At 32.3% G+C, this 27811-nt stretch overlaps 1 protein-coding gene across 1 annotated transcript; it reads left to right on the top strand.

Moving 5' to 3' along the window:
* Positions 1–683: 683 nt before the first annotated feature.
* Positions 684–27811, top strand: LOC140447255 (probable peptidoglycan muropeptide transporter SLC46). Its single transcript, XM_072539809.1, has 7 exons — positions 684–858; positions 5304–5561; positions 12605–12779; positions 13796–13979; positions 18791–19169; positions 22364–22604; positions 26533–27811. Exons 1-7 carry the CDS (start codon positions 774–776, stop codon positions 26645–26647), a joined length of 1437 nt encoding a protein of 478 aa, XP_072395910.1. The 5' UTR covers positions 684–773; the 3' UTR covers positions 26648–27811.

Here is a 27811-nt window from a genome sequence, read left to right as displayed (position 1 = left end):
TAATGTAACCAGCAGAAGATTTTTTTTTCACAAAGTTTAGCTATATAATTAGTTGATAATCATCTTCCTGCTCGTGCTATTCTCTCTTTTTTGCCAGCACCTTTTTTTTTTCGTGAAACAATTCTAAGGATGTAAAAGGATATTTATTCCGGATAATAATTATTTGACTATTCAGAATAAGATGGGGCCAAGTGCTTTTTTTTTCAAAATACAACTAAAGCGGTTATTTTTTTGAAAATGTTTTGAGTATATTAATTTTCTGATCCTTTAATAATAAACTAATACCATGTAAGACCGTAGTTAATGCAAAAGAAATATTATTATCCACTTTAACCTTAAATATCTCAAAACTGTAAAATTGCACTTAAATCACTTATATTCTAAGCCCCTCGTATATTCTTTTAATTTTCCACACCCGAGTCATCATCCCGAAAACTTTTTATTTTCTATATTTGGCTTTTCTAGTTCTTTAAAAACGAAAAACTACATGGAGTATTAATAACATACCATCAGCATATTCTCTTACCATATCTCCCCCAACATAAAATAAAATAGTATGTAAATATTAGAAAATCAAATAATTTTAATACTTAACAATATGGAAACAAATCAGAGAAGGATCAACCCATGAATGCTATCTACCTAAAACAAACAGAAGGAAATTTATGAAAAATATTTGTAGAAATAAAAGTACAAGTCAGTGCGATATTAAGATTGCGGCTATAGTAAAGCTTAACATTCTTTTAATTACTATTTCATGATTGTTTAACATCATGCGATACCCTAAAATCGCTTGGCTTCGCAAGATAACGGTGGAAGTGCCCTTATTTTTAACCTATACCAGCTTCTTATTGTTAGGTAAGTTTGTTACTCAATTTGTTTATTTATTTTATATATATTTATATATATTTGTATTTATTCTACTACAAATTAGACAGCGCTTGCAAAACTTTTTTTTTATTTTATTTATCCGCATCAACCACTGGGATTATTAACGGTAGGTTTATGATACAAATAGAGAAAATAAGGTACATTTTAAAAGTTTAAAAGTCATGACTTACAACAATATGGTACAATGTACATGCATGTACGTATAACAAAAATTAAATCATAATTTATTATAGAGTTTACAGTAATAATCTAGTGGCCGAAATTACGTTTTTTGATACAGCAGCAGCTGCTACTCCATTGCAATCTTTGAAGGCATAAGTGAAGAACAATTTGTAAGTGAAATATTTTAGTAAATGTGCATAATACTGAAGCCTGACCTCAGCAGAAATGTGTAAATGCTTATCATGATTAAGTAAGGAGAGGTCTACTATTGCTAAAGAAACTGTCCAGGGAGGTGTTTGGTATATTTTTGAGTGCCAAGGTAATTTGATTGATATAATACGGTAGTCTTTTAACTCGTTCGTAAAATGGTACTGTCTTGGTGGTCTAATTTGTGTATTGTTCTAGTGATTCTTCCGATACTAAACTTTCGAGAAACGTATGATCCTTTGCACTTACAATTTTTGAAGCGTAGCATAGAGATACATATTGTCTTCTGAGGTATAGTGGCATTTCCCCTGCTAGCACGTAAAGGCTTCTTATTGGAGTAGTTTTAAAGGCTCTAAAGATTAGTCGTAGAGATGTGGTTTGAATAACATTCAGTTTCAGAAGTCCATGTGTGTTGTGAGTCAAATATTACACCCAAAAATTTGATTTCGCGGACTTGTTTCAGACAATGACCATTTAGATACAAGTTTAAGTTGTATTCTGCTCTTCTTTTGTCAAACATTATTACTTCAGTCTTTTCAGTTGAAAAAGTTAAACCAATCTCTAAAGACCACATTTTTAAGCTGTTTAATGTTCTCTGTAAAATTTGCGTAACTAATTCTGTATTTTTACTTTTAACATAATATGTTACTAGATTATCAGCAAAAAGATTAGCTTTTACGGGAAGCTTTATGTGGTTTGTTATATTATTTATTGCGATTAAGAATAATAGTGGACTTAAGGCTCATCCTTGAGGAATTCCATTATGGAGTGATTTCGATGTTGATATGAATCCATTCGTTTTTACTTGTATGGACCTGTTTTGAAGAAAGTTTTTGGTGAAAGCGAGAAAGTTTTTCATAATTTTGGGGATATAATGCGTCCATGTGTCGAAAGCTTTTTTGATGTCGAAAAATATTGCTATTACTTTTTGTTGATTTGTAAATGCTTTATGAATTTCGGATTCTAGTGTAACCTGTCGATCTGTCTGAACGGTATCCGCTTTGTATTGGAGTAAAAAGTTTTTTCTTTTCCAAGTGCCATTTCAGTCTTTTACTTAATATTCTCTCGATTGCTTTGCAAATGTTACTGGAAAGAGATATTGGACGATAGGAGGATGGTAAGTTTTTTGGCTTATTCATTTTTAAAAAAGCAATTATAATTGCTTGATGCCATATTGAAGGAAACGTTTTATGTGTGTAATTATTGTTAAAGATGTCAACTAAAATTTTCTTTACTGTTTCAGGTAGTTTCTCAATAAATATTGTTGGAATGTCATCAGGTCCTGAAGAAGTTTTTTTAGCATTGCCTAGGCTTTCGTTTAACTTGTCTAGTGTAATCGGTATATTGAGAGGGCATAAAATATCTTCTATTTTGATTTGTGACAATTCGGTTTTTTCTTTATGTTTTAAGAATGTAGAGTTGTATTGATCATTGCTCGAATATAGTTGATAGTGATCAGAAGACTTCTACAATTTCTAGTTTATCTGAAGTAATTAAATTATCTGTAGCAATGGTTTCGATATGATTAATTATGATTGAGCCTTTTATTTTCTTATTTTCTGCCAAATATCACTTATTGGTGTAGATGAATTTATTGATGAGACATAATTGGCCCAGCTTTCTTTTTAGATTTTTTGATTAGAAATCTGGATCTGGCTTTTAACGCTCTAAATCTAGCGGTTTGAAAGTTAGTTTCGGAATTGTGTTTTTTCAATATATTAAAGGAGTGTTTTGTTTGTTTCAAAGAAGTTTCTATTTCGATATTCCACCAGGGTAGAGGTGTTTTTGTGGTAGCTTTAGTTTTTCCAATCGCATCTCTCGCTGAATCTATTAGCATATCATTAAAATTTGTTATTGTGATGTTGATATTTATCTTCTATTATTTTAAAGTCTTTCATTCGTTCAGTTATTAAACTAGTGTACTTTTCCCAGTTCGCTGATTTTAATTTCCATGTTTCATATGGTTTTGTAGGTATTAATGATTGTGTCTTTAATATGAGTAATCAAAATTGGTAGATGGTCGCTGTCAAATAAGTGTGAAAGTGTATTCCACTCAAGTAGTGGTGCTAAAGTTGAATTGCTGAGGGATAAATCGATGGTTGAAAACGTGCCATTGTATGAGTTGAAATGGGTAGGCATTCCTGTGGTTAATAGCACCAGATTGAGGTTGTCATTTATTTCTAATAGAGTTTTGCCATTTTTGTCAGTTTTCACAGATCCCCAAGATTCGTTATGACAATTTGTGTCAGCAAGAATTAATTTAGGAGTTGGAATTTATTCTATAACTATTTGTAATTCTAGGAGTATGGATTCTTCTGGATGTGGCAATTATGTAAAATAAATGAAGTGGTACTCACATGTACCGGTGGGACTTAAAGGTCGAAAAATTATAATTTCGTATGGGATGGAAAGGGTTAAAATGTATTTAAATGTACATGAACTTGAGGTTCATATCGTGTTTGACTTGTGTGCAAAATATGGGCAAGATCGGTTATTATTTATAATATTTTTACAAAATTTAGTGTGTTTACAAGATTTTTTATAAAAGTTAACAAATTTTTTAGGCTGGTCCAAATAATCTGACTAAATGAATTTCAATATCCAGGGCTTATTGTTTTCGTTAAGACGTATAGTAATAACCTACAAAACAAGGTACATTTTGTACACAAAATGATTTAATAATAAAGAGCTCTTTTTATGATTATAAACATTTGTAATAACTCCAAAGAATTTAGTTAAAATTAAAAGGCAAAAAAATATTTTAAGAGCTGTTTAAAAAACACAATTAAAAAAAGGAATACTCTACGTAACGTTAGTTAACAGCATTCATCATCATCATCATCATCATCATCTTGGTGCTACAGCCCTTAGAGGGCCTCGACCTTCTGAAGCTTTCTACGCCATTCTAATTCTAATTAACAGCATTAGGAGCTGAAATTAACCTTTTATGATAAAAGTCAAAGTTTTTAACAAAATTTTAAGCAAACAAAATAATTCAAAATTGTTTAAACAGAAGTGTTGTAAACAAAGAGTACTTTTCGACTAGAGTAAATGCAGTGAGGGTATCCGACTGAAGGGCCAGCTGCGCTATCTAAAAGATCCAATACGGTTTCAAAATAGAACGCTCGAAAGAAAAATGACTTATCTCGGGTTCTACTGGACTAAATTTTCTTTTTCTAAATGATGCTTAATTAGTTTTTTTAAATTTATAAACCAGGTGGATCGTTCATAAAAAGGGCGTACTGAAAATCCTGAGAATGCTCATAGCTATCTGAGTGAGGTTTTAAGTTAAAAATTTTGGGAATTCTCATCAGTACTATTATTTATGTTAAAATTGTAAGTTCAGCTAGTAAAAATAAGCATAAGTTGATTTCTTGTTAAAATCGGTTGTATGCCACTCATAGGAGAACTATAGTCAGGATTTGGAATATTTTGTCGATTATCCATATTTTTAGAGAAAGTTTTTCTACTGAAACTTTAATTACAGCTGACAGTATTGTGTTGAAAATAATGTCTAGATTTATTAGTAGTCCAGTCGTCAGAGAGTTGACGCCTAAAAATCATATGAACAAGCTGAATTTTGTCAAAAATATTAATTTTTTGACCCCAAAAGAAATGCAAAAAAGTTTACCACTCCCGGGCTTTCCCCGAAAACCCCCCTCGTAAAGGGGTAAAAATGCAAAAAAATCGATTTACCGACGTATAAAAAATATTTTAAATAAAAAATGTAGCTGAGATAATTTTAAATAAAAATACTTATTAGCACTTTTGCAACAACGCTCAAAGCAACCGTCGATTTTAAATGTCAGTTACATAAGTTAAATCAATCTTTAAATAAAATTTGTATCAGCTGTAAAAATTTAATATCTTTTGTTCCAAGTGTCCTATCGGCAAAGATCAAGATGGGTTTTCAAGGTATGGAGTGCACCTTTCGTATGCAGTTTTTGTATTTGACCATGAACCATTGCAATCAAGTGTTTAATTATGAATACCATTAGCTATTTTTTTTGTTATTTTCTGAAAATGGTAATATTATTTTTCAGCTTCTGTTCTAAACAACTTTACAATCTACAGAACTTGCTACACCCTATTGAAGTACAATGAATCTGATTGTGCTTTACTTGGAAAGGTAAACAATAATTTCACAAGGGAGTTGGAAAAGAATGTGCAACCACTGGCTAATGTAGTTACTATGGTATTGGAAATGCCAACGGCAACAGTACCAGTTCTAATATGCATCTTCGCTGGACCTTGGTCCGATAAACATGGAAGGATACCCGTGCAGCTAATGAGCTTAATAGGTAAGATTTGCTCACATATTATCTAACTATTATTTTGCTTATTGAAGGTGTTCTGAATAGCTAAATTTGAAGTTTAAAATAAGTTTATTCAGGCGCTCACCATTATATACATATATACAAGTATCTTATTGGAGTTGATTTAATAGTACCAGCTATTACTTTTGTAGCGTGATTTAAGTGTGTGAAGGTAAGATTTGATCACATAATTATATAACTATTATTTTGCTTATTGAAGGTGTTCTGAATAGCTAAATTTGAAGTTTAAAATAAGTTTAGTCAAGTTTTAATTTCCAATTCGGAAATCGTTCTCAAAATACAAACATTCTCAAAATACAAACAAGAATGTTTGTAATTGATGGATTTGACCGTTACTTGATGGAAATTCATTTTATGTAGCAATAAAACACTAAAAACTTTGTTTTCAAAACTTCCACAAAATTTATTTTAAATTCTTATCACTACAGCTGTTTCGGCTGATTACCTTTCTCAAGTGATCTATTTTTGGCATGCGTTTACACTTTATAGTCTCTAATGAAATAGGTTGAGGAGGGGAGAACTGTTTGTCTCAATTTGGTCATTCAGAATTATATCTGTGTTTTTTAATTTGTTGATTTCCATAGATTCTAACAAAGATAGGCCTTTATTTTGAATGTGAAGAATTTTAAATTCGTCATTAAAAGAATGATTATAATCTAGAAGGTGAAGTGCGTATGTAGAATCTGTTTTTCTATTATTGAAAGCCCATTTATGTTCTGTTATTCGTTTATTAAAATTTCTACCAGTTTGACCGATTTAAGTTTTTAGGCAGTTGCCACATTTAAGTTTGTACACACCAATGTGAAAGTGTTTTTTATTTTGGCTCTTGTTGTTTTTAATATATTTGCCTAGGTTGTTATTTGTTCTGGAAGCTGGTGCTATCCCTTTCTTTTTTATGTGTTTGGCTATTTTTGTTGATATTTTGCCTGTATATGTAATCGAGCAGAAGGTACTGGGTTTTTTTCAGGTGGTGGAAATACTAAGTTCAGGGCTTTCTGATGGTGGTGTAGTTTTCTATTTAACATTTTATTAATTGTTTGTTCGTTGTATCCATTGTTTACTGCTATTTGCTTAATGATATTTAATTCTGTCTCAAAATTGAATTTTGACATCGGAATTTCTGTTAATCTATGTAACATACTATAATAGGCTGCCAGTTTATGTTGTGTGGGATGGGATAATGAGTTGTGAATAGTGGTGTCAGTATGGGTAGATTTATGAAATATGGAGAAGTCATGTTTGTTTTTAAGTCTGATAATGTTTAAATCTAAAAAAAATATGGATTGATTTTGTTCTGTTTCTATTGTAAATTCAATATGACTATGAGGAGAATTAATATACGATAAAAATTGGTCGAGTTGCCTGTTAGTTCCTGTGAAACATACCAGTACGTCGTCTACGTATCTCCACCAATATAAAAACTGTTTGAATATGGGATGTTTTGAAATCTTTGTCTCTAGATGATCCATAAAAATATCTGATAGCAATGGGCTTAGAAGACAACATTTCTCCCCTCCTCAACCTATTTCATTAGAGACTATAAAGTGTAAACGCATGCCAAAAATAGATCACTTGAGAAAGGCAATCAGCCGAAACAGCTGTAGTGATAAGAATTTAAAATAAATTTGGTGGGAGTTTTGAAAACAAAGTTTTTAGTGTTTTATTGTTACAAGAATTTTTGCATTTTGAGAACGATTTCCGAAGTGGAAATTAAAATATAAATAAACTTATTTTAAACTTCAATTGTGGCCCATTCCCATTAAAATAGTAATTACTTTAAGATGTCATAAGAAAATAGCTTCAGAACTATACTAAATCCAAATTTCCATGCAATCAGTGAAGACAAGGTATTCAATGACATTGTTTTAATTATAATTATTATTCTAGTGGTCAGATTTAGAGGTTTGTGATAAAATCTCAAGTTATGTTATTTAATGTTAATTAACATTCATTTACTCTATTAAACGATGATCTAAATTAATAACCTGCTTTAATTTAGAATTGTACGATTTTTTCTAATAGTGGTTGTTTAAACCTTTAAAAAATAAATAGCAACCAACGCCACAAGTTCAAAAGTAAACCGAATTCTAAGTAGAATCTTAATCCAAATGTTCATGCAATTCGGTGGTGACACGGAAAATTACACGGCATCGACGTATTTCACGTTCATTTACTGGCCTATAGAACAGATCTTTGGTTGCAGAACTATGTAATTGATAAGAATATCATAACATAAGTGGACATAACCAAATATGTAGACGAATGAACCAAAGATTTGCAAAGGATTTGGCCACAGAACATTTATAAAGATACTTATTAACCATTATGTCGTCGGTTTGCTGCCAAAACCCGATAAGTGTCAAATTAGTTATTTTGAAATTTAAAGGTTTTAGATAAGGATATCTACATATAATATAAAACTAGAATTTTTTTTTTCATCATCATTTGGCTCTACAACTATATGTGAGTCTTCGCCGCGTTTACTATTTGCCTCTATTGTTGTCGGTCCTGAGCAGCTATTTTCCATTGCTGTATTCCCATTTTTCTTAGATCACTGGCTACTGCGTCCTTTCATCTCCTTCTTGGGCGACCAACTGACCTTCTGCCATCGGGACTTTCCCAGAATGTGGCGTTCAGGAGTCTTTCGTCACTCGATCTTAGTACGTGGCCCGCCCATCTTATTCGGTTTGCTTTAATGTAGCGTTATATGTTTTCATTTCCATATACTGTCTGGAGTTCATCATTGTGTCTTCTTCCCCATTCTCCTGTTGTCTCTTCTCTGCAAGGCCCATAGATAGTCCGCAGTATTTTTCTTTCCAGTACCAGTAATTTTGTCGTTTCTCGCTGGTTCAGCGTCCATGTTTCGCTTCCATACGTTATGGTGGGACGAATTATTGTCTTGTACACTCTTATTTTTGCTGATATTAAGAGTATTTTTGATTTAAGTACGGTCATTAATAAATAAATGCCCTGTTTCCTGCAATGATCCTGGCTGCCACGTCCTTTTTATATTTATTTTCAGATGTTTTGATCGCTCCCAGGTACTTGAATTCTTTGACGACTTCAAAGTTGTATTCATTGCTTTTTACGTTTTGTCTAACCCTTGGCCTTGGGTTCTTCGTAACCACCATGTACTTGGCCTTATCCACGTTGACCTTCAGACCAACTTTCTTGACTCCGTTTTCGAATAGGGTGAAAACTTCTTTTGCATCTCTGGTGGATTGTGCAATTGTGTCCACGTTATCCGCATACGCCAATAGTATTTTTGATCCTTGGGTGGCAAATCCGTTTGTCAATTGTGGTTGAGCTTTCCTTACCGCATGTTCCAGTGCAAAATTAAATAGCAGGGGGGTGAGAGGATCTCCTTGTCTAAGCCCGGTGTCAATGAGGAATTCCTCCAATGTGTTGCTGCCAATTCTGATTCATGCGGAAGCGTTCTCTGTGCTTACCTGTGCTAATCGTACCAGCTTTCCAGGTACTCCCATTTCTACCATGATCTCCCACAATGCTTTTCTGCTAACAGAATCGTAAGCTTGTTTAAAGTCCACGAAGATTTGGTGGACTTTAAGGATTTTTTTTTGATATTTTTTATTTTTACAAAATGTAACTAAGAATCAGATAATAATACTTAAAAACAATACATTATTACGATTTTAATAAAAAAACTTATTAAACAATTACCGTTTTAGCAAATTGGAAGTTTTTGGGTTTTACCAGTAGCAAAATCGAGAATTGGATAAGTTGTCCAATGAAATAATTGACTTTTCTCTGGTAGTTGTTGATAAAAAAAAATAGATTAATCTTCATCATCTGAAATTTCTTGTACATCTGGTTCCGGTATTCTTTCTCTTATACCAGGTAATGTTGATTATCCCTGAAACCAACCATGATACTCTTCCGGTATGGTAAGATTCTTGTACAGTTTCAGAAGATCTTTCTTTTTCGCTTATAGGAAGTGGTTGTTGATAATGTCTTTTTAAAACCTTTGGCAGTGTTGGTGGCATTTTAATATTTGTGTTGATGGATTTTTTAGTTCTTTCAGGTTTTAGGTTTTTAGGTTTACTTGCAGAGCATGATTTTTTTGGATTACACTCTTTTAGTGTACCTGAAAAAATATTAATGCAATCAAAATTATCCGAAAGGTCATAATTGTAATAAATTAGACCAAAGTGGTCTTTCAAAAATTTTAAGCATTTGATTTTAAGCCACTTCACTGTTTTTTCGGTTTGGTCAATATTTTTGTTAATACTAAGTTTTCCACAATATCCGTACAGTCATAGAAATGTTTATACTTTTCTTTTACGATATATTCCAGTTTTGACACATTTATGCATTTTGCGGTTTTACGGGTTTTTCTTGATCTAGCATGGTGGAAAATGTTCATCCAGTCATGTAAGGAGTACACAGGAATATTTTTCTTTGCACATTCTATTGCAGAATACATCGAATCTACCTCCATGTGAGTGTGTCCCGTTTCCAAGAACTTTTGCTCTATAATTTCAACATTACCCAACACTTCCACTGCATACATCAATAAAGCAGCCACATTTTGATTGTGGTTCTGCCCACCGCAAGTATCCGAGAACAGTGTGATATGTGATATGGGATACATTACTATTAATGTTGTTCTTTAGATAGTCGAAGATGCAACTTCCTACTTGCGAACTTCCTTTCTGTCCATTCATCTCTGTCCAAACGGAACAGTACGCATTATTCGGTAGTTTTGCTTCATAAAAACATAAATTATTCTAAACTCGCAAAACAGATATTTTGCGAGTGTAGTATAACTGGCTAACATCTCCACATGGGATTTGTAATACTACTTGCAGGTCGAAAGTCAGTGAAAGAAAATTATTTTCATTGTTTGCTTTTTCTTCATCCTTTGCTTTTGCGTTTTGACATGACTTTATTTATATTGTTCTTTATCACCTCCTTTTACATTGTCATATACAGAACAGATTGAACACAAGTTGTATTCTCTGCAAAATATTCTTCTGTATGTTATTTCAGAAACTGGCACCCACTTTTTTTCCTTGCATAGTGCTAGAAATAAGCTAGAAATAAATTTTTGCGATGTTTAGATTTCTATCTAAATACTGACGTTTCGTGCTTGTTCTTCTAAAATGCGACTCCATTGGTGGAAATGACTCGATATGGGATTTAACTTTTTGAATTGATTCCGGACTGGTTTTGTTAATAGGAGTATGTTTTCCGCATTTATCATCACCTGAGAATGTTCCTATACAATCTTTATTATTTACAGCATGCGTAACTACATCCATTGATATACTTACCGTTTTGCAGAAAAAATTTCTGCCTACTCGAATTTTGTCACTGCCATTTTCAAAGAAATAATGATTGCAATAGATATTTCTTTATGTTGTGTTTTTTGACTGATACGCGTCTTTTTGGAGTAAGAATCTGTTGGTTTGACAAAATAAAATATTTTTTTCGTTTTAAATCCATTTTCCAATAATTAGCGTAAAGTACCTGTCGCAGTTCCATTGAAAAATGCTTAGTACACTTATAGATACATTTGTCACAATTAACTGGTTTAGGCCTTTTGCCATCACGTAAAACATTTTTACTAATATAGGGTAAACACTCTGAACGACATCCTTTAGCCACATTACTTTTCCATTCACTGGGATTACTTGCTTTTCATCTTCTTAAACTGTTTACTTCAGCAATCACTGGTTTGTTAGAAATCTGTGTATTAGATAAAGTTGGACCACTTACTTCAATATTATTCGGTAATAATACATTTGATAATACTTGAATTTTTGGAGATAAAGAAGGAAATATTTGATTATCTGGTAATATCGTAGGTTCTGTCACACAATTTGAGTCCTTTAATGGCTGCACTGGAGGATGGTGGATGTCTGGTATTGCATTTCGCAAAACAGTATAACCACAAGAGATATCACCCATTTCATCTTAAAAAACTACAGCATCCAGTACTCCTTAGTAGAAGGTAACCAAGACGGATCCTCGTCGGAAAAATCAGATCAGAAAACTGCCTCAATCTCTTGTAACTTGGTTTTTTGGTTTCTCATAAAAGCTTTCCTCTGAAATTCTAAATTTTTCTTGAGGCATGTTATATTTATTATTTGTTAAGAAATGTAATTTTCATGACACCAACAATTGTGGCTCAATCTTATTAACGCAAGACTAAATCCTTATTTCCCAAATAACAATCTAAATAAACATAACCTTAAAAAAGTAGCAACCTGCTATTTTTAATGCAATATTTGCTAATCGCCGCCCTCTAGATTCCATCTCTGTGGGACAAACAATTTTAGTTGTCGATAATAATTATGGGTTAAACACAATTGTCCACAATAATTATAGTTTTAAAAAAAACCACGCGGCTTAAAGACTTTGACTTAACAATAACAAGGCGCGAAAGAGATTGATAAGACATTTGTTGGGTTTTCGTTCTCATTAATTACTATTTAACTGGGAATAAGCCACAATTAAAGGTTAAAATACGTTTATTGACGTTTCAATTTCCACTTCGGAAATCGTTCTTTTCTTTTCGAAAAGAACGATTTCCGAAGTGGAAATTGAAACGTCAATAAACGTATTTTAACCTTTAATTGTGGCTTATTCCCAGTTAAATAGTAATTAATTTAAAATGCCACAAGAAAATAGCTTCAGAACAATATTCGTTCTCATGGATTACTATGGATATGCGACGTAAGCTTAAGTGAGCCATCGGGCAAAACCCAACAAAAGCATATACTATACGACTAGCGGTAAAATTGTTTTCGCAGTAATCTCTTGGGTATTGCTAGTAAAGAATTTGCTCAACCTGTAGTTATTAAAAAATTAATTTTATCATAGTTTTGCTAACACAAGGCGAATCAGTTTTTGGGTTTTGTCAGAAGAAAAAAGAGTACAAATTTGTTATCACAATTAAATCCATTTTGAATTTTTTGTCGGATATTGAGTTTTGGTAGTAAGCCGACGATATATGGGTCTACTTCACCATTATTTTTTTTTAGGTTTTACTATTTCTATGTCCATTTTTGGAATTATGGCCGCTTTTAGAAACTTATCGCCATGGTACTTTGTATTTGCAGCAATACCTTCGATGTTGACAGGTGGTGCACCTACATATTTTGCTGTAATTTTGGCATATATAAACGATATTTCAACAGAGCATACTAGGGCTTTAAGGTAATAATTTATTTGTTTGCTTATTTATTTATATTTTCTTTGTTTTGGACTAAACGTTCTTTATTTTGGACCAAACAATCAAAAGATGTGTGTATGTAGGTGTCTGTGTGTGTGTGTGTGTGTGTGTGTGTGTGTGTGTGTGTGTGTGTGTGTGTGTGTGTGTGTGTGTGTGTGTGTGTGTTTGTGTGTTTGTAACATACTTAGGGCCAACATACCAATTAGTCTCAAAAGAAAAGTATTTGACCAATGCGTATTGCCAGTCATGACCTATGGGCTGAAACTGTGGCTCTAATCTAGACTATGGCTTCGAAATTGAGAGTGGTGCAGAGACGAATGGAACGGTCTATGCTGGTAGTGACGTTGCGGGAACAAATAAGGAACGAAGATCAGCGAAGAAGGACGAGTATTGCTAATGTGGAACTCATAGTAAAACTGAAATGGAACTGGGCAGGCCATGTAGCAAAAATTCACGACTCACGGTTGACGAGCAAAATTACAAAGTGAAGGCCAAGAGCAGACAAACGTAGTAGAGGAAGACTACTTACACGTTGGGCTGACGATATCAGGCGTATCATCAAAAATGATATATTTTGGATTTAATACTTTTGCTCAGTTGCTCCTCAATTATTCTTACTTTTAACCTTTATACTACTTTTTAGACCTTTTTTTAACAATTTGAGTCTCATCATGAATGTGTTGCTGGTGTGAGTCCATTTCAAATAGGTAAAAGAAATAAATTAGACTTACTCATAAGTAGTAGGGTAGTAAGGGTAGTAAAATTAAAAATAAAATTAAATTGATTGTGAGTAAGTCTAATTTATTTCTTTTAACAATTTGAGTCTCCTCTATTATTAAAATAATTTTTTGGTTTCATACATGTCAATGGAATCCAAAAGTAAAACAATTTTTCTTCTTCTATACATTGGCTTATGCTTAACATATTTGTATAGAATATGCAGCACTTTTACAACAACAAAAAAATTATTTTACCATAACATAGAACAACTATTTTTTAGAATGGCCATCTTTGAAGCAGTTTTATTAGTTGGTCTTCTGGTAGGAACTCTTTCTAGTGGTTACATTCTTTATTCCACAAACTATGAAACTGTATTTTTCTTAGCTGCTGGATTACTTGCCTTATCATCGCTATACACGATGTTTCTTTTACCAGAGACAGCTAAAATTAAGGAAGGACAGGAAGTAAGTAAAAATTTCATTTTGTTTAATATTGATTTGTTGAGCTACATTACCACGATTGATAAATTTCTGCTTTTTCTGCTCTGTATGGTAGTACGGGAAATACAGAGTATTGACGTACCGTATTTTGTTATTGAGGTTCAAGTCTCTATATTTAAATAATCACTGCATCCGTGTGAAGTAATTTCAGGCTTTTTCAAATCTATTTTATTCCCTTCAAATGTTCTTAATTATTATTGACATTGCTTCCCAGGTTAGCATATGATTTAATTTTTTATAGTTGTTTCTGTTTTTTTCTAGTCTTGTAGAAATATGCTGATCCTTATCTATTTAGTTATTCTAATATTAAGATTCAGTCCATAAATCTGTAACGAACTGACTAAGTTCTGTAACTTTGTTGACTATTTACTAAAGCAGAGTAAAGTGTATATATTAAGTAATAATGGTGACAAAATACACCCTTGTCGTACTCCATACTTAACCTCCCTAGTTTCTGACAGATTTATAATGATTGAAGCTCTGGATCTGATATGCCTACTCTTTTAGGAATTTCTATTAAACAAAATAAACGAACGATTACATCAGGAGATAGAGGAAATAAAGTGGGAAATAAAGATAAAGTAGCTAAAGAATAACAAGAGTCCAAGAGAAAATGGTATAACAGCAGAAATATTTAATAAAGGTGGACAGCTATTGTTCAAACAAATAACCAACCTAATAAAACAAATGGCTGGAAAAATGCACCCATATTTCCGATCCATAAAATAGGAGATAAAAGCCTATGCCAAAATTATAGAGGAATTACTTTATTGGATGTAGGATATAAGATATTGGCTTTATTAATAGGAAACTGACTAAAACAAATGAATCTTAAATAATAGGTGAATATCAGAGAGGGTTTAGAAAAAAAAGGCAGGTCTACAATTGATTAGATTTTTATGATGAGACAAATATTACTATCAGCTACAGACAAAATCTAGGTTTGCACATTTTATTAATAGACTTAATAAAATAGATAGAGGCATACGACTCAATCGATAGAGAAAAACTATACGAAGCAATGTATTTGTTAAAAATACTTACCAAACTTATTATTTTGTGGAAATGGCCTTAAAAGAATTATGAAATGAAGTGATCCTGGAAGGAAGGATATCAAAGATAAGTCCGGTAAAAAAGGGATTAAGAAAAGGAGATCCACTGTCGACGACTTCATTTAACCTTATACCAGAAGCTACCCTACCTACCAGAAAGTGTTGTCAGAGAAAACAAGTTATCGCTTTTGCCGACGATATTGGATTGATTGCGAGGTCAAAATCAGAACTCATAAAAATATTCAAAAAAATGGGAAACGATATTGAAAAATTTTGGATTATGTTTAAACGAAAATACAACAAAATACTTTGAAATGAAAGCAAAGAAAATAGAGTCAGAATATAATCTAAGAATAAATAGCGGAATTAGAGAATATTGTTTTGAAAAAGTGGATCACTTCGAATACCTTAAAGTGACAATTACAAATAGAGCCAAAGAAGATACTGAAATAAAAAAAAAACAATTAATAGACGAAGTAAAGCTGTAAAAGCACTAAACAAAATAATAAAAACAGAAGTCATTGATAGATATTACGCAAGATATATGGAGGGACAAAGGACAATAAAGGCGTATGGAGAAGAAGAACAAAAGGACGTAATGGAGCTTTAGATTTAATTTAGATTTAGAAGAAGACCAAAAAAGAAATGGTTAGAAGAGGTTAAAACCTTAGAGTTAACCTTAGTAAGAAAACTAAGAGTACCTAACTGGTAGGAAAATACGAAAAACAGAAATGAATGAAAAAAAATAGTGAAGAAAGTACAAGCTGTCTCCAGATCTGAAGAGCTGTTTACATATGTTTCATTGTAGTACCTACCATAGCCAATTCAAAAGAAATATGAAACAATTTTGTTTTTTGCTTTCAACTGATTCGTTTCCAAAAAATGATGACACTTACTATAGTTTATTTTTATGAACGAGAGGGTAATTAGCATAATTTTAACTGGTAGCTCCGACCACTCCATGGGCGTGCTCAAGATTAATTGAAAAATTACTTTGAATAATTGTAAAAAATAAATGCATTATTTCAGTGTTATAAAGTGTTATGTGTATGTAAACAAAAGTGACCTCTTTTATCACACACTATATTAGAACTGACTGGCCTACATTAAAAAGGGTTTTAAAAAATTCACATTTTTTTTTAATTTTTAAAAATTACAAAAGAGAAAAAGAGTTTTTAAAACCGTCTAAGGTATGTTAAATAGATGAATAAAAATATTAATATAAAACTTACAGCTACTTGTTACAAATCCAAATCAGATTCAGAAGATGAACTTTCAGAACCAAGATTTATAATAACTAGCTCGATCATTTTATCAGTAATATTGTCCAGCTTCCACATTTTTTCCTCTTCTTTAATAGTGTGATTTACTGCCTTTTCCCTGTTTTCAGGTTTTACATTATTTACGGCCTCCAAAAACAACTGTTTAACATCATGAATTTTAAAAGTGGTATTTTTTCTTGAAACTTCACTCTTTATCTGTGCCCATACCAGTTCAATCGGGTTTAATTCACAATAATATGGTGGGGATCTAAGTACTGTCATTCCACGATTTTTGGCAATTTCATCAATTTCGTATTTTTTAAATTTTTCTTTATGAAGGGCACACAACGAATAAAGTTCCTTTCTTATAGATCCGGGATGGTACGTAATATTTTTTGAACTCAGCCAATTCTGCAAGTCTTTTTTTAACCACTTGGTTGTGGGCAGTCCTTCTATAAGTCTGGAGTGATAACTTGCATTATCCATTACTATTACACAGTTCTTAGGAAGAAGATCTATCATTTGTTCGAACCATTCTTGAAAGACATCAGCGTTCATGTCTTCATGGTAGTCACCGGTACGAGTTGATTCAAAAGTTAATAAACCACCTTCAACAAAACCGTCTGAACTGCCAATGTGTACTATTATCAGCCTGCGTCCCTTTCCTGATGGTGGGTTTAAACCAGTAGATAAGTTATTTACAAAAGCGTGCCTTTGACTTGTAACAGTTTCATCCTGCCAAAATTTATTTGGTGTATGACCCTCGTTGATCCATGTTTAATCAAGATAAAATATTTTTCTTTTTTGGTTTCTCATTTCCTTTATGGTTCTTAGAAAATGTCTTCTCCATATGACAATATCGCTTCTTTCTAATAAAATAGACTTTCTGGGATTCTTTTTTCAGCGGAAGCCTATTTCTTTTAAAAGTTTCCATAACGTACTTCGACTCATTTCTGGGTAATCCTTATCATCTCGAACTGAGACAAGAACTTTATCCAATGTTGGAAATTCTTGTCTAAAGAAGAATTCATGCACTTTCCGTCGAAGTCCTTCTTTAAAATGATATTCTATTTGAAATTTTGGTTTCCCTGGAGCATTACGTGGCATTTGAAAACTACCACATTTCTCTTCTTTAATAACTCTGTAAATCGTAGATTTCCCAACACCAAGTGTACTGCTAACTAACTCAACGGTCTCATCAACACTTTCACATAAACGTTTGTCTGTAAATGATTTAAAACAATTAAATATTAATGTTTTTTCATTAACTGTTAGAGGACCAATTTTTCGGCGTTTACACGGCACTTTCAAATTTTCCATAACACTAGTATACACAATAAACTGCACCTTGCAACTGAAGTACCTACTTTTAGTGAACTGTTAAGAATTTTGAATACGCCACTTGGACCTTCCTATATACAAAATGGAAAAACCCACTATCACATTTTCTGTGGAATAAGTTTAGAAGGTAATTATCTAGTCAATTACTGTCGTAGATTCCTGGAATTAAAGAATTAAATGTTTGATTGTTGAAACCCTTACTTCGTGGAATGCACTCATTTCAGATAAAATAAAACGTTTTATTTTATCTAAAGAATTAAACTTTATTTTGCAAATAGGCAAAGAATTAAACTTTATTTTGCAAATAGATAAAATAAAACGTTTTATTTTATCTAAAGAATTAAACTTTATTTTGCAAATAGGTAGGTACTTATTAAACTTTTATTGGTTATATATAACCAATAAAATAAACATCTTACATTTCTTGCAAATTCATTAGTACCTGTTAACCTCCATCACTCCGACACTGGCAACCTTATTTAGGGATTAGTAACCCTCACAACTATTGTATTCTATTCTGCTCCAACCTTTATACCTGGTGGTCATACTCAATTTAAAATTGTTTTCCTATATACTTCTGTAAACTTGTTGACAAATATCTGTTTTTCATTGAGTCACCCGTATCAACAGTTTAGGGATTTGCATACATAATTTATTGTTTTATTACTCTCTCATACATAAAAATAAACTATAACAAGTTGGGCGAATTTAAGAAGCCATTTTCAAAGCTGCCATAAGGAAAAAGATTAAAGTAGTTTAATGTACTTTTACCTGTAGAAAATTTAATTTTCGAAATATCTTTTGTACTACAAAAAAAATGTATTTTAAAAAAACGCGTTTTTTGTAGAAATCTGGTCTTAATTATCAAATCTTTCATGCCTGTATTATGCAGCTGCTTCTTTTATCTTCTTATAAAGGTTAAAAGTATGTTTTCTCCTTAGTGCTTCGATTTCTTTACATCTCTTTTATGAGTTAATGTTTGGCAGTTCGTGTATCTCATTTTGTGTTACTTTCGATTTATTTCGACTTCTTATAAACAGCAAACGCAAGTTTTTAAATTTTACAAAGAGCTCTGTATACAAAGCTATTTTGAAACTTATTTTTTTTTTTTCAATTTTAGGGTACTCTGAAAGAGCTGCTCCGTTGTTCCTACTTTGTGGGCATATTCAAAACTGTGTTTAAGAAACGAGAGAACTATGACAGATGTATAGTCGTAAGCATTGTGGTAACTATAACGATCATGAACTATATCGCCAATGGAGAGAACGTGGTCAGATTTCCATTTTTGCGAGAGAAGCTCGGTTGGACTTTAACTAAAAACAACTACTTTAATGCCGCCTCCCATATTATAACCATCGTGGGAACGGTGGGGGCTACATTAGTTTTGCACGGAAAACTACATATGAAAGAAACTGTGATAAGCTTGATAGGGATATTGGGATTCGTTGGAAATTCGTTTTTGAGAGGAGCGGCTACAAACGATGCATATATTTACGTGGGTAAGATATTTTTTATGATAGTATAATTTTTATATTATTTTCTTATATTAAGTCGGTCTTTTAACGGTTACATAGGTCTTGCATTTATTTTCAAAAAAAAACTGATTTATTTTTTTATTCCATATGAAAGTATGGTACTTCAGAAGCAGTCACACTAAATTTGAAGAAAATTCGAGCAATATAACTGGAGTTATATTGCTCGAATTATTAATTTCAAACTTGTTTTTTACGCAACTTTGTTTTTCCGTACAGTAGACATGATTTCTCGAGAAAAAATCGATCGATTTTGCTGAAACTTTACAAAGTTCATCTTTATAGTGTTGTTTCCTGATGTAATAAACATATTGAAAAACAAAATACAGTTTAAAATTTTTACTGATCGACTTTTGTAGTGTGACACAAAGTCCTGTCCGAAGAAATATAAAATTACTAGAGGAGTACTACAGAGCTCTGTGCTAGGGCCTCTCTCGTGGAATATTGTATATGATATGAGCTAAAATTACCAAGGAATGCTGGGCTCTTGGCATATGCCAATGATGTGGCTGTGATGATCATCGCAAACTAGCAAATTAGCTCATTCAAACTAGCGAAGCACAAAGCTAAGTCAGTGCTTATTACTAGTAGGAAACAGGTGAAAACCATAACGCTGATCATCAGAGAACATAAAATCATATCACAACCATTCATACGGTGCTTAGGAGTGATGATTGATGCCCGACTTAGTTCCAACCATCAGATGGGACATGTTAGTGCTAAAGCGTCAGTAGTAAGGGCAAGGTTATCACGGCTAATGCCGAATGTGGATGGTTAAAAAAAAAAGCAGGAGGACGTTACTGTCGTCAGTAGTCATGTCAATATTTGGGCTTACACTTTCGAAACCTAGGAATAATGCTGAGTGAATGAAACTGGGTGCCCTGATAGTTTCCAGTGCGTTCTACACAGTATCTAAGGAGGCAGTATATGTCATAGCTGGGACTAGTGCTAGCTAAATAAAGAAAGACCCTTTTAGGTAAAGCAGGTTTAAGTCTATGCTTGAACATATTCACATAGCAAAGAAGTAGACATATTCTACGAAGATATTTCAAGTGAAATCAGCAACTCAAAAGTTAAATATATAATGGTTATTGGTGACTTCAATGCGAAAATTGAAGTAAAAGCAGGCAAAGAAAATCTAGACCTGGAGCATCATGGAATAGGTCCAACGAATGAAAGACGAGCTGACTAATACCCTTTTCAAAAAAACTTCCATAAAGTATCACCAAAAATAAAATAGATTATATATCAAATCAAAACTAAATAGTACAGGATGTGAGTGTGGTTAAAAAGTTTTCAGTCGATAAGAGGAAAAGTAGTAATAAATGTGAAAAGGGAAAGAGCAAACTACCTAACGTAAACCCCAGAAAACCCTTATGAATACACTAAATATGTGGAGAAAAGCCATTAAAAAAATATATTTTAATAGAGACGTAAACAGAAGAAATAGAAAAATCAAGAATGGATATTCGTACTCCTATCACTAAATTACGTTGCCAGAATTTCAGCAAACAACAGCAACGTAACCTACTCAACAATACTTTGCAGAACAAATATAACGTCCGATCTTTACAGAAACATTGCAATAAAAAAACTACCATTTCCCGAACGAATAAAACGTATTGGTCTTAATTTAGAACAGTTCAGTCTTACTATGCCTATTCATGTAAATGTTCCTCCTTGGATGATTAAACCTCCAAAAATAGACACGTCTCTAATCTAAAAGAACTCCCTAAACATTCCACACATCCTTTCCTTATACAGCAAGCTTATAAAAATGTAATATCCAAATACCCAACAACCCATCAAATCTTCACTGATGCTTCCAAATGTCATGAAGGACATGTTGCAGCCTACATCTACGAAAACGTCAAGTCTGCCATACGAATCCCAACAAATTGTTGTATATATACCGGAGAACTTACGCCAATTCACCAGGCCGTGAAAAAATGTTGTTCTATCAATGAAAGCAAATTTGTTATCATCACCGATTCAATGAGCGCATTACTTGGAATAAAACAGCTATGTACAACTCACGCCATACCTCTCAAAAGAGTTATTTTATCTACAGACTCAACAAAAAGATATTTCCTTTATCTAAGTACCTTCTTATATGGGAATAAGTGGTAATGAGGAAGTGGACTCTCTGGCAAGCAATGCAACCACGGACCAAAGTATTGCTATCATAAATCAAATGCCTTGGACTGATCACAAAGTAAATATCAAAGCCCACGTGTACAGAGCGTGGCAAACTACTTGGAATCACACTGTTAACAAACTCAAAGAATGTCTAAGTCAAGTAGGAACCAAACTCATCTTACCAAATAATAGAAAAGACCAAGTCATCATCAACCGACTCCGAATAGAACATACTTTCCTTACACACAAGCATATCTTCAACCAGGAGGCTGCTCCGATGTGTACCAAGTGCAACACTCAGTTGTCAGTGAAACATATAACTGTTAAGTGTCCAGTGTACCAGAACGAAAGAATCGCGTGTGCCCAAGTGCCATCTCCGCGGCGGAGGTCGGCAATCATCATAGCTATTCGAACTTTTGAGACGGCTGCTCTGAAAAGTTCATTTGATGTACATCCGTACCACTCTCTCAGGTTGCGCAGCCATGACATTCTACTAACGTCAAATTTATAGTCTTTATTAAGTTATCTTAAAATGACTAAAGTATAAACCAGATTGTAAAAAATATTTTTTTTTATGTAAGTAACAATATGTATCTTACTGTTTGTGTATGTCCCCCCGCTAATAACCCTTAGTGGTTGATGCGGGTATATTTGTTTAAATAAAAAAAAGAATGGATATTAATTTAAAAAATTCTGTAAAAAAAACAAGGACTGGATATAATTCGTCAATCGATCGAGCAAAAAAAACTCACAATAAAACGTACCAAAAAAAGGGAATAACAGAATATGAAACGGAATAGATAAACGAAATATTAAAGCAATACTTTTACTCGACCCTAAATCAGAACAAGAAATAACTTAAGAAAAAAAATAAGGAATAAATCAGCAAAAGTGGAGAAGAAAAAACAAAAAACAGTAAAAAGTCGTTTTATTTTAACTTTCTTCTTTTTTAATTTTGAATTTGTGTGATTTTTTCATATTTCTCATTTGTTTTAATAATTAAAATCCTAATTACTTTTAAGGAGCTGTTGTATCAGTTTTTGCGGGAGCTGCCATGCCTCTACTAAGGACTCGAATAGCGCAGATCGTGCCTTCAGATGAAATGGGCAAAATTTTTGCTCTAATCGTTGGTTTGGGAGGTGTTGCTGGGCTCTCGGCGGCATATATGTATACCACCCTCTACAATGCCACAATTAACATCCATTCCGGTGCATTTAACTATTTTTCTGCAATACTGTACCTATTTGCAATTTTCTTAGTGGGGTAAGTACATTAAAAAATGTAAAAATATTAAATACAGTGATGAGTGTCTTACCACCCGGCAAAATAGCGGAAAGGATAGAAGATAGATTAAGTTGTGAGATAGTACGAGATAAACTAGTTCTTAAACGTGGCTATTTCACTTCAGTCATAATTATACGGATGACCTCGAAAATATTTTATTTTAATAATTTTTGATGTTAGAATAAATGATTGAATAAATTAAGATATATTATAGTAAAAAACATTAATTAGTAGTGATTTTAAATTATAAATCTTTAAGTTTATTTAATAATAAAAATAACTCAACTGAAATATTTGACTAAACTAAAGGTAGGTATGTTCGGTCCGAAAACAATTATTGTATGTGGAATTGGTGTAATAGTTAGAGACGTGGTCTATTGACAAGAAGGTTGGGGTTCAATTCACACCAAGGATAAAATTTTTGTTTTATTCAATCAAAAAATAATAAAAAATATGATACATATTAGGTAACAAGTTTTCGAAAAACTCATTATTTACAATTTATTCCTATTCCAATGTTATAAAATAGAAATACAAAATAATTCAAATTCAATTCCAGTTTTACAGTCTTCAGAATGTAAACAGAAACTTTTTATTGAAAAAACAATTCGTAAAAATGGTTTTAACGGTGGAGGAAAAAGTGCAAATTGTTGTCTGGCATGTGAATGGATTATCAGACATGATTAGACAACAATTTGTAAATATTGTTCTGAAGCTATTTTCTTGTGGCATTTTAAATTAATTACTATTTAAATGGGAATATGCCACAATTAAAGGTTAAAATACGTTTATTGACGTTTCAATTTCCACTTCGGAAATCGTTCTCAAAATACAAACATTAGTAAATTAAACAAATTTTGTTTAATTTACTAATGTTTAAAACAAAAAAAAAATATACATATATTTTTTTTTTAAACAAAAAACAAAATTTGTTTAATTTACTAATGTTTGTATTTTGAGAACGATTTCCGAAGTGGAAATTGAAACGTCAATAAACGTATTTTAACCTTTAATTGTGGCTTATTCCCATTTAAATAGTAATTAATTTGTAAATATGTTTCAAAATAGGCCGGCTCCAGCACGATCAACAATTCAGTCTATTATCCATAATTTTTTTACTTATGGATCAGTGTTCGCTCCAAGAGGAGTTCGTAGACGAAAGGAGGTAAATCCAGATTTGGAACTAAGGAACACTTTGATTTGTGCAAGTATTGAGCAAGTTCCTACCCAATCAACATCTTAGTGGAGATGTTGATGGAGAACAATATGAAATTTCAAGATTTAGAGTAGGTAAAATTTTGAAAAGACATGGATACCGTCCCTATAAACCTTATAAATCCAACGAACAATTCCCTGGGGATTAATATAGACGTTTAGAATTTTGTCAAACTGCAATGGAAATGTCACATCAAGATGAACATTTTTTAGAGAACGTTTTGTTCACCGATGAATGTACGTTTTCATTGCATGGCCGTCACAATTCAATAAATGCTCGGTATTGGTTTCGAGGAAATCCACATCAGATTTATGTCGCTCGTACCCAGCGTCCTCGAAAAATAAATGTTTGGGAAGGCATAATAGGGAATTATGTCATTGGTCCATTTTTTATAGACGGTATGTTGACTGGACGGAAATACTTGGAACTTCTGCAAAATCAAATTGTCCCAGCCCTTCGTAATTTACCAACACCTTTCGATTCTATATGGTTTCAACACGATGGTTGTCCTGCACATAATTCTCGCATCGTCAGTGAATATCTCAGTGCGACTTTTCCTAATCGATTGATTAGTGGTCACGGAGATATTTTTTGGCCTGCAAGATCACCTGATCTTGCACCTTGTGATTTTTTTATGTGGGGATATATCAAGTCCAAACTATATGGAATTGAAGACCATAGGCCTAATTCTCTCCAAGAATTAAGAGGAAAGATTTTTGATTCAATGAGAGGTATTAGTCCAGAAACATTAACTAATGTTAGACGAAACTTTTATAATAGTTTGGGTTATTGTTCTGTTGCTAATGGAGGCTTATTCGAACATTTTCTGTAAATACATTTCATTAGAATAAAATACATTTATTTAGAATATTTTTATAGAATTTCTACCTATTTAAACATTATTTGTAAGTACCTTTATTTAGAACGTTCTTTTATGTTTGAATGAAGAATTTTTACTTTATTTTCGAAAGTACGACATTGTTTTTTCAACAAGATTTTCATGTTTTACTATAAACACTTCTAATAAAGACTGAAATAAATGTTTAGTGATTTAGAGCAAAACGATATAATATCTGCATAATTTTAAATTTTAATTTTTAAAAAGTAAAACCTCCATGTTGGATTCGAACCCTGAGCGCCTGGATGAGAACATCGTACCTTGAACTCTGATCCACCAGACTTTTATAATTATTTAGTGACAGTTTGGGTTATTGTTCTGCTGCTGTTCAAATCATAGTAGAAATTATTCTTGGTTAATAATTTAAAACTTTAGATTAAATAATCACTATTAATTAAATTATTTTATTCACATTTTTGCTTTATTGTGGTCAATCAGTTTTTACTTTATGCGAAATTAAAAAATGGAAATACGTCACACATACGACGATAATAATTATGACCGAGGTGATTCAGCTCGAATCTAACGTCTAAAGGTGTGAGACTATCGATAGCGGTAATGTAATGTAATGTAATGTAAATTATAGGTTTCTATCGATTATTTCTCACCTCTACGAGTTTCATCTCTTTTTATTTTACAAGGTAACTGTGTTTTCTATCTCTTACGTTAAAAAGCCGGGTGGTAAGACACTCATCACTGTATATCCAGATATAAATATAATATATGTATGTATGTAATATACAGTGTGTCAATTTTAAAATTTACAATGGGCTATATCTCACGAACAAAAGCTGATATTGAAAAATGCTTGAAACTATCTAGTATAGTAACAGGAAACAAAAATGAAAACATTAATATAATCACCCCCATCAACCCTCTAGGCCCCACCCACCACAACCAAAAAAGTTTAAATTGCAAACCCTTATTTGTGATAAAAAATACATACGAACTTATCTGCAGGTGGATATTTTCGAAGGTTGTCTTGTTCTAAAACATGTTTAAAATAGCTTAATTCTTCAATACTCAGCATCAACTGCTTTTTCTTGTTTTAGTTGTTAACTGTGTTTTGATATTATACCAGGACAAAACTGGTCCATAATTCAATTCTTTTTTGTGACAATTTATATTTGTTCATATCGTGTTGATAAACAAGAAAACAGGGGAACCTGTTTATTTTACTAGTATTGATGTTGAAAGTAAACTAATTATTTATGAAATTTGTCTGCAGATGGATGTTTTGCAAAGTTTTCTCGTTATAAAACGTGTTTAAAATAACTTAATTCTTGAATTCTTCTTAATTGTCGTCACCTCTGGTGTTGGTGGTTTATTATGGTCACCTTTAGCAAATAGGGATCGAAAGTAGTCTGCCCATGTGTCCTTCTGAATGTATTTCGTTTCTAATAAAAAATTAAAAAAGCTTTCTTCTTAATATTGTTTTAAAGCTATTTTATTGTGGCATTTTAAAGTAATTATTATTTTAATGGGAATAAGCTACAATTGAAGGTTAAAATTAGTTTATTGACGTTTTAATCTCCACTTCGGATTTCCGACGGTTGCATTCTTATTGTTAAAATAAAGAAGGTATCGACGTTTATATATTTTCTGTTATCAACACTCCTATATAAGAGACTTTGCAATCTTTTGTAACATAGACAGTGTAATCCATTTCCAAATCAAGAGTACTGAGATGTTAAAATTGCATTTGCAGTAAACATCACACCAACATCTAGCAACTGAATTTTTAATTATGGTTTTATAATTGTGTATTATTAATAGGTTTATTATTATTTCAGGATAATCATATGCTTTGAGTTGTGCTCCCCTAAGAAGAAATATAACCTGGAATTCCCAGAAAGTGTATATAAGCTCAAACAAGAGTCAAATGGAGTGTACATTGTACCAACATAATAGTATTATGTAAACGAAGATTTTACAGTGTTGAAAAATGTGATATTGTTGATTTTTGCTGGTTTGATAGAAACCACTGTTGTCCTACTAGATAAGAAGGTTACCATACGTTATTGTCGCTTGTTTCTGCTATTTAACAATATGGAACATAAGTTTTGAGAACAAGTTTAGTTTGAAATCTATATCATTTTTTGATATCTGACGAAATCTGGCATGAATCAAACAAACAAATAGTGTCAATAATAAATATAAAATTATTTAGTTAAACAGGTTCGAAATACATATCATAATATCTTCTATATACTTCTTGTAGCTTTATAACTATTGTCCACTAGGAAACTAAGTTCCTGTAGCTGATTGTATACCATGTATCACAAAATTTTTTATTTTAAATTCTTTATAAAAGGTATATAATAAAATGACCAAACGGGCTATATAACAAATACAGAACGTTTTCGGAATGTAAATTCCATCATCAGTGTAACAAAGTATACATGCTATGAGCCACTAAAATATATGGGTAAAAACCCGTTAAATATTATTAATTTATAATTATGTTACGTTATATATTATTACAGATTAGGATGTTCCGTTGGTAGTTACCGTTGGAATTGGTAACATGACGACGTATGGCTCTACATAGGTTACATGGTCCTGAGACAAAGTGTCTTTTAGGACCTGTTGTTATCAAAAAGGTGAATGTTTGGGCCGGCATTATAACCAATCAAATTGCAGGGCCATATTTTGTTGAGGAAAACTTAACTGCTTCTCGTTATCCAAGATTTCTTCAGGATTATCTGTTGCACAGCTTAATCAGCTATTTTCAAATAGAACTAATTTGTGGTACCAACATGATGGGGCTTCCCCTTCCTACTGCGTTGAGGTACGAAATTACCTTAATAACATTTTCCCAGGTACGTGGATAGGTAGAAGCCCATCGAATGGCCACCAAGATCTCCAGATTTGACTCCATTAGACTTTTTTTGTGGGGATATCTAAAGCGCAGAGTGTATCAAAATCGACAAAATAATGTAGAAGACTCGAAGAAACACCTGAAGTCATCAAAAATGTCTAGCAAGAATTTATTGGCCATCTTTCACATTGTATTATTGCTGAAGGTCGTAAATTTAAACATTTGTTGTAATTTAATTGTATTTAAGTAAA

Source organism: Diabrotica undecimpunctata, chromosome 8, assembly GCF_040954645.1.
Source record: "Diabrotica undecimpunctata isolate CICGRU chromosome 8, icDiaUnde3, whole genome shotgun sequence".
In the NCBI taxonomy this organism is placed as follows: domain Eukaryota; kingdom Metazoa; phylum Arthropoda; class Insecta; order Coleoptera; family Chrysomelidae; genus Diabrotica; species Diabrotica undecimpunctata.
Note: the sequence above shows the minus strand (reverse complement) of the source record. Positions and strands in the feature narration are given on the sequence as shown.

Coding starts and splice junctions, on each gene's coding strand:
- LOC140447255 (XM_072539809.1), top strand. CDS start 774: ATGCGATACCCTAAAATCGCTTGGCTTCGCAAGATAACGGTGGAAGTG. Junction 12,780..13,795: donor GAGCATACTAGGGCTTTAAG/GTAATAATTTAT, acceptor ACTATTTTTTAG/AATGGCCATCTTTGAAGCAG. Junction 19,170..22,363: donor CGATGCATATATTTACGTGG/GTAAGATATTTT, acceptor ATTACTTTTAAG/GAGCTGTTGTATCAGTTTTT.